The sequence below is a fragment of the Artemia sp. Qi Xiang Cuo genome, chromosome 12 (genome assembly GCF_049724085.1).
Source record: "Artemia sp. Qi Xiang Cuo chromosome 12, ASM4972408v1, whole genome shotgun sequence".
Taxonomy (NCBI): domain Eukaryota; kingdom Metazoa; phylum Arthropoda; class Branchiopoda; order Anostraca; family Artemiidae; genus Artemia; species Artemia sp. Qi Xiang Cuo.
In genome coordinates this window covers 37,052,836-37,067,068 of record NC_142805.1, presented here as the reverse complement: position 1 = coordinate 37,067,068, position 14,233 = coordinate 37,052,836, and the positions used below count along the sequence as shown (strand labels likewise).

The 14,233-nt window shown below is 34.7% G+C and overlaps 1 protein-coding gene across 1 annotated transcript in view; it reads left to right on the top strand.

The window, feature by feature from the left end:
• The window catches only part of LOC148946078 (E3 ubiquitin-protein ligase MIB1-like), a 213,637-nt gene that overhangs the window by 52,715 nt on the left and 146,689 nt on the right, over positions 1–14,233 (top strand). Inside the window, exons 4-5 of the mRNA XM_089097597.1 lie at positions 10,596–10,830; positions 13,630–13,749. Of these exons, the coding sequence (XP_088953723.1) occupies positions 10,596–10,830; positions 13,630–13,749 (355 nt within the window). The remainder of the gene's footprint in view (positions 1–10,595; positions 10,831–13,629; positions 13,750–14,233) is intronic.

The following is a 14,233-nucleotide window of genomic DNA, read 5'->3' as shown; positions in this document are numbered from 1 at the left end:
TCACTCAAAATTTTATTAGGAATGCCAAATTGTAAAAATAACTTTGCTAATGCCTTACTTGTGGCATAAGCACCTTGATTTTTCAATGCTTTTGCAAAAGTAAATCCTGAAAAATGATCTATAACCGAAAGAATACAAGTATTACCTCTGCTAGAAACAGGTAAGCCTCCACTTTTTCCGTATAGGTCAAATGAGATAATATCGAAGGGGTACTTTGCTACCGGGACCCTTTCCTTTGGAGGATTTGGATAGGTGGGGGGGTTTTTTCTCAAGTTGCATGCTTCGCATGTACTTACAAATTCTTTTAGTTTTGTTAGTGCAGATTGTGCGTAAAAGTATTTTTTTAACTTATGGATCGTTTTCATAGCTCCTAAATGTCCAGCCGTGTCCGAATGAAAATATTCAAATGCAGGCTCTATCAAGTTTTGTGGTAACACAGGTATTATCGAGGTTTGGTTTCTATTTGTCTCAGCAGTCACACTTCTACACAGTATTTCTTCATCAAGGTCGTAGTAAAAATTATCTATCTCTTTTCTAAGAGTTTTGAATTTATCCGGTAACGCATCATCATTCACAAAATAATCAATTAGTGCTACACACATTTCGTCCTTTTTTTGCTTTATTTTTATATTTTCCAAGGACAAGGGACAATAGTTAATCTTATTTTCTTTTACTGTGTCTTTGACTTTGTTTTTCTTAAATCCATGATTGCTCTTAGCAATTATGGCGTCAACTTCATTTTCTTCAGCTTCCGATGGAATATTTTCTGGGTATCTACTTAAAATGTCGCAAGCTGCGTTTTGTTTTCCCTTTAAATGTTCAAATTCGTAATCTAGGTCTTGGATTTTCATAATCCATCTAGCTAGAATGCCCGTGGGGTTTTTAAATGTGCGCAGGTACTGCAAGCTTTTATGGTCTGATCGTAACATAAATTTTCTACCAATTAAATAATGTCTAAATTTGTCCAAGTGGTAGATAATAGATAATAATTCTAAGTTTGTGGTGGAATAACTACTTTCGCCTTTTGATAAAGTTTTACTTGAATAGCATATAACTTTTTCTATTTGTTTTTGTTTAGGCGTTCCCTCAAGAGGATTGGGGCTTTCTACCGGGATTTTTTGCGAAAGGATAGTGCCTATGCCCTTTGAGCTAGCATCCGTGGTAACGATGAATTTTCCGTTTTCGAAATCAGGGAGTGATAAAATTGGTTCAGAAGTGAGCGCCTTTTTGAGTCGGTCTAGGGAAGTTTGAGCTTCCTGGGACCAGGTAATATTATGGGAATTCCCTTTGGTTAATTCTGTGAGGGGTTTTGCAATTTGGGCTTAATTGCGTACGAATTTTCTGAAATAGCCAGTAAGGCCTAAAATTCCCCTTAATTCTTTCATAGTTCTGGGGTGCTTGAGGTTTTCAACACATTTTATTTTATCAGGGTCTGGGGATATCTCTCCTAAAAATTTAATTTTAGGTTGAAATAAATTTACTTTCTCGGGCCGGCATTTTAAATTGCCTTGCCTGAACTTCTCGAACACCTTAGCTAATGTTGCTAAGTGTTGTTCAGTGTTTTCTCCCACGAATATAACATCATCAACAAAGTGAATTATATTCTTTAATCCACTTCACAGATGCTATAGGGATCTACCGAGCGCGCTTGAACTTGTTTTCAGTCCCAATGGTACCCTTAAGTGCTCGTATGAACCAAATTCAGATGCTAAAAATTCAGTTTTATGGACATCCTTTTTGGCTATTGTCACTTAGTGGTAGCCTTGGGTAAGATCCAAAGAAGTAAAAATTTTGTTTTTGCTTGAAATAGAGTCAAGAATTTCATCTATTCTTGGTAGAGGACATTTGTCGCTAACTACTTGTTTGTTGAGGGCTCTATAATCTACTAGGAGTCTAAGATCTCCATTCTTTTTTGGTACTATGATCACTGGTGCACTATACGGACTTATACTTGGACGTATAATTTCGTTTTTTTCTAATTCATGGATTTTATTTTTTAACCACTCTTTGTGCTTTTATGGTACACGATATGGCTGTTTTTCTACACGATTACCAGTCGTTTAAATTTAATGCTAGTAAAATGGTACTATCCCTATGTAATCTTCAGATGCAGAAGAAAAATACTTAAGATTACATAATAATTAACATAATTTTTTACTAAGTTACAAGTCCGTAATATGATCCATATTAAATTTGTTTAAAAATTGCGATTTAGTTAAAGGATATTTGTTATTTGAAGTGTTAATACCGTTAACTAGGTTTCTTTTAGAATTTTCCCATCTATTTAAATCATTTTCCATTAAAACCCGGATTTGAACTAAACACGTCCCCATTTTAAATCTAATTGTATCATTTTCATGGTTATTTGCTACCCAGATAAAACCTTCCCCGTTGTCATAGGATATGATCTATTCCTCTCATAACAGTTTTTCGTGTCTTTCAGACGGTGTCGCAGACCATATTTCTGATTTCCGAATCACTGGGTCGACCCACTGTGATATTTGACTTTTTTGCATCGTTTTGGGAGGGACTTTTTTTTCCTTATCGTAAATCCCCAATATTCCTCTTTATTATCATTGTTTATTAGATTCATTCAGACGGGGTGCTGTGCTATTGTGCTATCTGGTGGCGTCGAGTTAGGTCGTACCATGTTTTTTCAAAATTCCGTTATTTTTTTAACTTCATTGGATCAGTTCTATTATATTTTTCATATTTTTATTTTCGTAGACTCCATACTGTTATTATTTAAATATACTTCATTTCTGCAATATCTCTCAGGATAATTGAATAAACTTCCAATTATGCCATGTCTTTGCGAGACATGAGGTTCAAAATACTGCGACATTTTGTTTAATGTTATGCTGTCTTCGTAACCTCTGTTACGATTTCTTAAGGTAGAAATTTCTTCCCCTACCTTAGCTGGGTAGACAAGCCTCTCGTTGGCTACGTCTAATAGTATTTTATTAAACCTTAGAAAATTTGCTCCTATAATAGCCTCGTATGGGAAATTATCACATATAATAAAATTTGCCATAAAAGTTCTATTGTCTCTTTTTAAGTTTATGCAAATTGACCCTTTTGCATTTAATTTATGACCTGTCACGCTTGTTAAATTGGGATTATTAGGGTTCCTCTGTCGTTTAATGGGCGGAGGCAAGATATTAAATACGCGCTGTCAACTAAGGCCGTAAAGTATACGTTTTCTACACAAAAATTATTAGATATAGGTAACTTGTTAATAACATCACTACAGGACGGCACTAAGATTGTTTTGGATCTATTTAATTGTTCGGGCATCTTTAGGCTCCGATTTAAGTTCTTAAGTAGCCCGAAATCTTGCTCTGGTGATTTACTTCACTAGGCAGTGGCCTTGTTAGACATTAGGAAGCCTCGGGTGTCGTATTTATATTTCAATGATTTACTTCTGCTTATCTGCTCTGTGTATTATTTTGGTAACGTAGATTTCTCATGTCAGTGCTGTATGCTTGTATTGACTGCCAGTGTCGTTGGCTTGCAAAATTTTCGTTTATCATCGGTAAATTTTCATGATTTATATAGTGTATTCTCGCAGTATATTGGCCTTGGCGAGTATTTGGGTTTTCAAACCGGTAATTAATTTGCCTGTTGGGGGGAGGGTTATACAAACTCGGTTGGTACGTGTTGTAAGGTACTGATTGGCGCAATCCCCCTTGGCTATAGCCTATTGCACGACCGGTGCTAAAATTTGTTCTTCTGAACAAATGGTTACCGTAATTTTGCGTATTACCGACAGCAATTCTTGGTATAGGATTGTTGATATAGTGGCACTCTCTTGCGGTATGGCCAACACGATTGAAATTATGCCACCTTATTATTGTAGGGTTAGGTCTATAATTAGCTGGTCTAATAGGCTGAAAACATATGGTTTTCTGCCTAGCTGCTCCTGACGTTTTATTTTTTTGTGGAACAGGGGAGTTATCCCTTGAAAAGATATTGGGTAATGCCTGATCGCCCTTGAAGATTAGGTTCTTGTTTGGGTTGCGTAGGCTATTTATTTTTGCTTTACTATGATTAGCAACTGTCGTATCAACTTTGACTAATCGCTTTTCTTGCTAAACTGCAAGATCCAGCGTCTGAATATTCTTGGATATTATTAATCTGTAGAGTTTTTGGGGTAGCTCATGCAAAAATATATTTAGTATGATTGTTTAATACAGTTGCCCAGAATCACTTCTGTATTTTGCTTCTACAGAAATGCGTATATTATCCAGGTATTCTCGTATATTCTGTGAAAAATCAAAGTTCACTACTCCATGTTTTAATTTATTTATTGAACTGGTTTCTATAAATCTCTCTTTGAATGCTTTTAACAAGTCGTCAACCGTATTTATTGGCAAGTTGGCGTTATTGCCTATGGTCTGTTCGATCTGTTTTAGAAAAGTTAAGGCCTGGCCTTTTAATCGTAGTAGAAGCATGTCTTTTAACGCTCCAACGTCTGTTTTTGTTAGTTGTACAAACTGGGTCAACTGGATATTAAATTCGTCAATATCTGACTGACCATTGTACTCTGGTATAGATTTTACTGTCTCTATATTTTTCGTGACTAAATTTTGTACTATTAATAACTCACTAAGTTCTTCCATTTTATTTTGAATTAATTGGAAATAAATTTATTTTTTCTCTTAACCTATTTTGGGGAATGCTATTATCTCCTATGAAATATAAGGGTTTTCCTATCGTAGCTTAGCAGCAATAGGCCTAATCACTTTTCTTATATGTCTGCATCGTTCCCAACAATTAAATTCAAATTACAAAGTTTCATAGCTTAATTAGTTCGCAAGTTTTTCTCCAATTTCCGACTCATGCTATTTGTAGCGATAAAAAGATTGATTGTAGCAATGGAAAAATTTATTATTTGTAGCGATAAAAGATTTGTAGCGATAAAAGATTTGATATTTGTGGCGATAGAAATTTCTCCGATAGCACCACTTATAGCGCTGGAGATTCTGTCAAATAGGCTAGCGCCGCTCTCAATTAGTGAGAGAAGATCGAATATGTAGACATAAAAATGTGGCCTCTTCTTTCTTGAGCTATCTGGAGATCAGATTCCTTTGGGAGCATTTACCTTGGAGACTTACGAACTAATTATCTATTATTAGGCTAGGTGCAGACATATAAGATGAAATAAACACAGATAAAAAAGACAATAGATTTATTGAACTTACATGCTTAGTTGCACAGTAACGGGTCACTTCAATGACAATAATGGTGACAAGAATATAATAATTTCGTCTGAATCTCTCTAGGTCTGATTTGCTAAACGTTTCAGATCTGACTTAAGATTCCAATTAAAAAAGCACATTTACTCCACTACCAAACGCAGTTCTTTCGTCCAGCGCTGTAAGGACTGCTCGCCATTGGCCCAAGAGGGCCAAGGATGTAAATCTTTCGTCCAATGAATTCTTTTAAATATTTTTGATGATTCAAGCGTTCACACAGTTTTTGCCATTTAAACTTCCTTAGAAATATTGTGCATAGCATTTTTTTGCTACTAATTATTTTAGCGAAATTTGAACGACTAGCGTCGTTGTTTGACTGAAGGTCGAATGCAATTTCTCTTTTTGCTTATTATGAATTTAGACTCTTGGAAGCGGTATTTGAACTCAATTAGGGGACGTTTAATTTCTGCCCGAATCATCTTTAGAAGGAAAGAATCCTGTATTTTAAATATATCATGGTACAAAAAATGATGTATAAGCTGAAACACTTAAATGTAATTTTTTTGTATCCCGTTTGGAAATCATTTTAATAAACTTTAAAAAAGAAAAGAAAGAGAAGACAAGAGCGAAAAACATAGTGTATCAACAGCTAATACGTTTTTTTTTGTTTTTTCCATGATAATAGATAATCACATTAGTGTATCCTCTCATTCAGGAGAATTCATATTGTGGTCCACTTTTTGGATTCTTCTGCTATTCAACTTTGAAAAGAAAAGTTAGCGTCATTTCTCGTTTTATTTTCCATTCCGTTTATTTTTCTCGTTTGGGCTCAACAATCATTGTGGCCAGGTCTTAAATAGTTTGAATTTATGTAAAGATTTTCTGGCCCTTTAACAAAACAAAAGATATGTCACGGTATAGCTTCGACTCAATTCGGGAGTAAGAAAAGGTAGGCAAAGAAGTACCCTTCGTTTTCCCTTATTTTAGTTTGAAATCCTTCTTTGCTGAAGTATATTGAGTAACATCATTTATTTGGCGTCCTATGATGTTGGACAGAAGTCATTTCTTTAAATTTGCTCTGAGTATTTTTCAGAATATGAGTAAGTGTATTGATTACGTTTTTGTGGGGTTAGCTGATTTAATAGCTAAAATACAAAGTTACCTGTGGTACTGTTTTTTTTTCATAAATATTTATTACGTTGAGTATAATATTCGGTAAAATTTCATTCTATAACATTTTCTTAATCAAATTCTTAAAAATCTTCTACCGTTTTATTCTTAGAAGATGAAACTGAAATATTTTTGGATTGGGAGATGAGACTGAAATATCTATATGTTTGTATATGTTACACGTCCATTGTCAAAGGTTTTACCCGATTTTATAGTGTTTTCATTTCATTTATCTTTAAATGCAAAGGCAGTGTTGTTAAAGGTCATCAGTCAGATAACAAAAAAGTATTAAATCTAATAGCAATGACTGTTTCTAAATTATGGATATTTGTATTTCTAATACCTTGCATCCTGGTCATTATCTTATATATCCTCACATATATGTGCAGATTTTAACATCATAAACTATAATTTAATCATTGTATAATCAAAAAACAAAAGTTGACCTTAAAGTTTGTGATTATTGACAAATTGATAAGTCGTGTTTTTGTGCTTAAAATAAGAAAAGGAAATGCAGCTGTAGTGGCTGGGCATAAACCATCTGTTCAAACATGCCTTAACAATAAAATAAAAGTTCAAAATAGACATAAAATCCTTTTTAATAGACAGTGTATAGAAATTCGCACAAAATACCAGATATTTCGGTTACATATACAGTGACTGTCATCAGTAGTAAAGTAAAGCGTCATCAGTTTTACTACTGATGACGGTCACTGTATATGTGACCGAAATATCTGGTATTTTTTGTGAATTTCTATGCACTGTCTATTAAAAAGGATGTTATCCCTATTTTGAACTTTTATTTTATCGTCATGGAAAGGCAGTGTGGTCTCCGAAATTATCAACATGCCTTAAAGAATTTTAATCTTTTAAAAATAAATTTAGGCAAATGAACTTATTGTCTCTGTTTAGTGACGCACCGAAGAGGGGCTCAAAACAGCAGTAGAACTTCAGAAATATTTTCTTTTCTGTTACTTTTGACGCATAGAAAAATAAAACAAAATATATCTATAGACTAATTGAAATCTCCTGCCGAATGAGGGAATTTACTTCAAATTTGTATAAATTTGTTTTTACAAAATATTAAAAATAAAAGAGGTTATAAGACCTCTGTAAAAAGAGGAGTTGGTCCCCCTGTCAGTGTGCCATTGACCACCTTTCTACTTTACTTCGAATGCTTGTTAGATTAGCTGTTTACTAGCCAAAAAAGATCGTCTATTGACAAAAATAAAAGAACCTTAGTTGTGTGAGGACTGGAGACAAATTTTTACTCGCCCATCCCCCCAACACAAACCTGAAATCGCCCCGACAACCTCCATCTCCCAAAGTACTTTTTTCTGAAAATTTCAACTGGATCACCCAGTCATGGGACTAAACGGGGTGCGCTTACCTAACTAATTTTAATTTAGTCGCCTTTTAATGAGATTAAATAAAAAAAAAACAAGTTTTTTGAATTGAAAGTAAGGAGCGACATTAAAATTTAAAACGAACAGAAATTATTCCCTTTATGAAAGGGATGTCCCCTCCTCAACGCCTCGCTCTTTACGCTAAATGTTTTTATTGTTTTAAAAAATAGAGTTGTGAAAAAGAGTCAAAATTTAGCGTAAAGAGTGAGGCGTTGAGGAGGGGACAGTCCCTTTCCTATACGGAATAATTTCTGTTCGTTTTAGGTTTTAATGTCGCTCCTTACTTTCAGTTTAAAAAACTTGTTTTTTTTATTTAATTTCTGATCGTTTTTTAGTTAATGCAGCTTTTATTTTGGCTCACCGTCATTGAATAAGTAAACAAAATTTGCATAAAAATTTTACTTTTGCTTTTGCTAAATGGCAATTTTATTTAATTTTTGAACGTTTTTGAATAAATGCAGGTTTTGATCTTGGCTCACAGTACATGAATTATTAAAACAAAATTTTCATATTAATTTACTTTTATTTGGTTAAATGGCTTTCTCGAAACTTGTTTCATTTTATTTGCGAACGTTTTTATTAGTAATAAATATACGTAACTTACGAATTAACTTACGTAACGAACTTCTATATTCATATATTTTTAATACGTATATTAGGGGGTTCGCCCCTTAGTCAATACCTTGCTCTTTAAGCGAAAGTTCGAATTTTGTTCCAATTCTTAAAAAATGACCGCTTAATCACAAAGGCCGTTAATTAGAATAAATAACTCTTATGAAAGTACTAAAAAATCTCTGGCTTAAAGAGTGAGGTATTGACTAGGCGGTGAACCCAATCATGTATGTAATATTTTTTGTTCGTTTAAAGTTTGCTGTTGCTGCTGTTGCAGTTGAAAAACTTGTTTTTTATATTTAATTTCTGATCTTTTTTAAGTAATGCTGGGAAGTCCGGCGTCCCCTTCATAGCAATGTCCCTTCCCCCATGAAAACTTCCTTCATGGAAATATCCTCCCACATAACCCCCGACCCCCCCCTAACTATCAAGAAAAATCTCCCCTGAAAACGTCTGTACTGTATACTTCCCAATAACCAATACTATATGTTAACATTGGGTAAAGTTCATAAATTTCCGGCCTCCTCCCGGGACTTTCGGGGGATTAAGTCATCCTAAAAGACATACTTATAATATTTTCGAACATGCTGAACAAAATGGCCATCTCAAAATTTTGATCAGGTGACTTTGGGAAAAAAATGAGCGTGGGAGGGGGCCTAGTTGCCCTTCATTTTTTGGTCACTTAAAAAAAGCACCATAACTTCTAATTTCCATTCCAATGAGCCCTCCCACGATATTCTAGGACCACTGGGTCGATACGATCACCCCTGGGGAAAAAACAAAACAAATAAACACGCACCCGTGATCTTTCTTCTGACAAAAAATGCAAAATTCCACATTTTTGTAGATAGGAGCTTGAAACCTCTGCAGTAGGGTTCTCTGATACGCGGAATATGATGGTGTGATTTTCATTAAAGTTCTATAACTTTTAGGGGGTCTTTCCCCCTTTTTTCGAAAATCAGCCAAATTTTCTCAGGCGTGTAACTTTTGATGGCTAGGATTAAACTTTATATAACTTATATATTTGAAATCAGCATTAAAATCCGATTCTTTTGATGTATCTATTTGTATCAAAATACCGTTTTCTAGAGTTTCGGTTACCATTGAGCCGGGTCCCAATAACCAATACTATATGTTAACATTGGGTAAAAGTTCATAACTTTCAGCCCTCCCCCTGGGGGCTTCGAGGGATTAAGTCATCCTAAAAGACATAATTATAATATTTTCGAGGATGCTGAACAAAATGGCTATCTCAAAATTTTGATCGGGTGACTTTGGGAAAAAAATGAGCGTGGAAGGGGGCCTAGTTGCCCTCCATTTTTTTTGGTCACTTAAAAAGGGCACTAGAACTTTTAATTTCCGTTCCAATGAGCCCTCCCAAGATATTTTAGGACCACTGGGTCGATACGATCACCCCTGGGAAAAAAACAAAACAAAAAAACAAATAAACACGCATCCGTGATCTTTCTTCTGGCAAAAAATGCAAAATTGCATATTTTTGTAGATAGGAGCTTGAAACCTCTACAGCAGGGTTCTCTGATACGCTGAATATGATGGTGTGATTTTCATTAAGGTTCTATAACTTTTAGGGGGTCTTTCCCCCTTTTTGCAAAAATCAGCCAAATTTTCTCAAGCACGTAACTTTTGATAGGTAAGATTAATCTTGATGAAACATATATTTGAAATTAAAATCAAAATCTGATCCTTTTGACGTATCTCTTGGTATCAAAATTCTGATTTTTAGAGTTTCGGTTACTATTGAGCCGGGTCGCTCCTTACTTACAGTTCGTTACCACGAACTGTTTGAAACCCTGGCTTGCCTTCAGGCGTAAAAAAACGTATACTCTCCTGTGAGTGTTTGAAAACAAACTGAATCTGATTGTAAAAATAATTCGGATAAATAATTACTGTATAACTGACTTGAGCTTTCAGACTTCATTTTATTTCACTAAATATACATGACGAAATAACCCAGGACTAAATAAACATGCGATTTGGCCAAGATGCAGTCCTGAACGTTACCCTACATGATTGTTCTTATATTAGTGATTTGTTAGGAGCTACAGACGCTTACCAATTATATAAAGTAAGATTCATTTTTGTTTCCTACCTTATAATTGTTATTGAGAATGCTTAAAAACAATGGAGGCTTTTGGAGTCTAAAAAAAAGGATTCATTAAAAATTAAGGTTTTGAACTTCGTATTCCAGGGTACTTCTTGAAGCCCGGAGGAAAAGCAAAAAGATCGGTGTTCGTGGTATTTTTGCTGGCGCTCGTGTGGTACGCGGTGTGGACTGGCAATGGGAAGAACAAGATGGCGGGAATGGTCGACGTGGAAAAGTTACTGAAATCCAAGATTGGTCAGCCTCTAGTCCACGTTCAGCTGCATATGTTGTTTGGGATTGTGGAACAAAGAATTTGTATCGATGTGGGTTTGAAGGAATGGTTAGTACATTTCCTTTGTTTGTAAGTTGTTTTAGTGGATTGCAATTTATGTTGCTTAATGTATTGTTTACGACGTCTCTTAGCATAGATTGTAATTTTATAACTAGTTTCGAAGTAGTTTCTCCTGGTTTAACCTCGCTGTATAAAAGGCTTAGACAATGGACACTTTGGAGATTTTATGCCATTTAGTACTGTTTTAATTTGTAATATGTAATTTTTTTGCCTTGGCTTTCCAATTGTAAAACTAGCCTGTTTTTCTTGTAAACAGGGAATTCACTGATTAAGTTGGATTAATGAACTCAGTTGCGCTGTTGAATGTAAGTGAAAGATCGAAGGCTTTAAATCTTCAATGATTCTAGCTATTTATAAAAAAAGAAAAAGAAAACATTTCAAGTCTCTCCGAGACCACTTATAAATAGAACAAAATAGCCCAACATGGTCAAAATTTCTACCAATAATAACGTATAGTGGCGTTTTTTTTGGATGCTTTTGATACCAAATACTGTTTTAAACATTTCAATTTCATTTGGTATTGTAAAATCATAATTGTTGGCAAAAACAAAAGAACAAAACCTTTTTCAATGCAGAATGAATGCTGTTTAATTTATCTCCAATTTATTACTCAGACATATCGTATGGGCTGTGAGAGGAGTGATCAAAAAGTGAGATAATAGCCAAGTCAAGGAACCACTTGAGGGTCCTACGGAACTTTATTCAACTCCTTGGTTGCTGCCACTCTTTTAACGAAGGATCGGAATCTCAACTATTTCTTGTTGTAGTATTTTGTGGTTGTCGTGATTAATCTAGCTTCACTTCTTGTGTGTGGATGCTCTGGTTAACACGTACTCCAAACTTTTCCATTTGGTCAGTTCTTGGCTCCCTTGTCCTATTGCATTTAGTATTTATATACTAAGTAATAAATACTTGCAAGTATTTATTGGTGGTAGTCGTTAGAGACAACTAAACTGTCGCAGAATGTATGGAGCAGTTTGTATTCTGGATGGACCACAGGCCAGCTTTGTGCCTTCAATAATACAGGTTGAAAATTCTTTTGCCATTCTGCTTCAAACAAGATGCAACACACCCATCTTTCTACTAAAAAGCTGACAAGTAAAAGCTACTAAAAAGGTGGAGGAGGGGATGTGGGGGCACTGTTCACTCGGGGGGGCCTCTTCTCAGTTCCATTAGTCATAATGTATAAGCTTCATGTAAGTTCTATGCAATAGTTATGTTTCATGTTTATGTATAAGGGTAACAATTCAATAATTGAAAAAACAACCCACAAGTGATCCCACTTGCAGACTTTATAACCTTTTTGCTAATGTTGTCACTATATATTTTGGTAAAGCTCTGTTCGCATATGTGTCTAGCTAGAAATCAGTTTCTATTCATTATCATTTTGAACCAATAAGGGTTGCGTATAAATGAGTAAGGAAGTCGTGATTTGTCAAAAATGATTTTGCCAAGACATAGACGTTTAGCTAAGCAGGCATGTGAATTAAAATTAGTTAAAACTACTTTTATGGGGAATTCGTGATTAAAGTTTCAAAATTAAAATAACAAGTTTTATTAGGAATTGGAAAAACCCAAAACTGAATTGACTTCCTTGAAATGTTGTTTACTATTCGTTTGCAAGTGCCTAAACTTGATGTCTAATATTCGAAGCCGGACTTCAGAAACAGTAATATCCAACATATGATTGAATCACAAAATTTTATTAAAATTATTTGCTTCAACTGAAAAAAGAAAGAGGAAGGACATTAAAGCACCATAATTTACCTGCATTATTCCCGACATTTATCTATATTCCCTTATCTATATGTACCAATTTAATGGTGAAGAGTGAAGATAGATGGCTGTTCTACTGCTACAGTTCTACCGCTGATGGTTCATAATATATTTTTGGTCTTGTTGAATGTTGATTCCACTTGAGAATCTTATTATATGTAACCTAATCTTTGACTATATGGTCGATAGCAATGTTGAAAAGTTATAATGCTGTCTAACACCCTCTCCCCATTTCCCTGCACTAAACAAAAATGGGAAAGACAATGGATAAAAATAGAGAAAATAATCACTTACCTTAAATTTTCGGTACAGTAAAATTCCTTTATGGTAATGGAAGCGATCTCCCGTCCCAGTACTACTGACGATGTATACTGCTGAATCACGGGCTCTGGAATATAAGTAAGAATTTTTTCTTTTAGGGAGGGGGTCGTTTTGGGGAGAGAACTGCATCTCGAAAGCAAAAGCATATAAAAAATAACAGGGAATAGTTGCTCTTGGTGGCTTAACAGAGAAATCCCCATTGTTTAGAGGAGGAACTTAGATGTTGCATTGGCCATATTTTTTTTTTTTTTGCTGTGACGGGTTGTCAATTATCGTACTTGTGATCTATACTTAAACCTCGCAGCAGGGCTTTTAGTCTATACAATAAAACAATAAAAATGAAGATAAAAGCATATTAATGCTACAAGTGACAAAAAGATATAAGGTGAGGGAAGAAGAGTAATACTGATTAAATGGGAATAAGGGGAGACTCTTTAGAACAGAATACTGATAAGGGAATACTAAGTATACTAAGGGGAATAAGGGAATACAGTATACTAATAAGTGATACTGATAAGGGAAGCTTCTTAAGAACAGATTGTCTTCATTATGTTTGATTGTGCCAGTTTTTTTTTTTTTTTTTTTTTTTTTTTTTTTTTTTTTTTTTTTAACCTGCGTCTTTTTATTTTTTTCTGTGCAATGAACTTTATTCTCAAACAAACGCTATTATAACGTTACAATATTTTTCAGGCCGATCTTAAGCTAGTGACGGATGCCAAGGGTGGTAATGTATATAGAGACCATCTCCCATTACTTGGCGAGCAAGGGCCAGGAAAAAATGGTCCACATGGACTTCAAATTGGTGACCAGGTACTTTTACGTTTCTTCCAGCAACTGGAAGTAAATTTTAGTAGCAGTAGAAATAGATTTAGAAGTAGATTTCTGTAGGATTATGTTAGGATTTGTGCAATTTCTTTGTAATCGTTCCTGTTTATATTTTTTGCCATGGCCTATGGGCTTTTAGCGCAAATAAATTCTATTCTATTCTATGGATTATACTAGTATTACAGGATTATACATGGATTATACTAGACTCATTACAGGGAGATTACTGAGGGCTTGCTGAAAAGATTATTCCTGTAGTTTTGAAAGCCCGGGAAAATTCATGTCGTATCAAGTTATTTTAGAAATTTGACTGCCTAACTCCAGGCCTTGACTAATACCGGTTTAGATGATTATGCTTGCCCCATCTCCCTCCCTTTGGTATCACCTCTATTTTTAAGGACAGTTTGACAACTAATGGTTTTAAACGAACTAAACGTTGCAAAATTAAACTGAGAAAAAGTTTACTCTG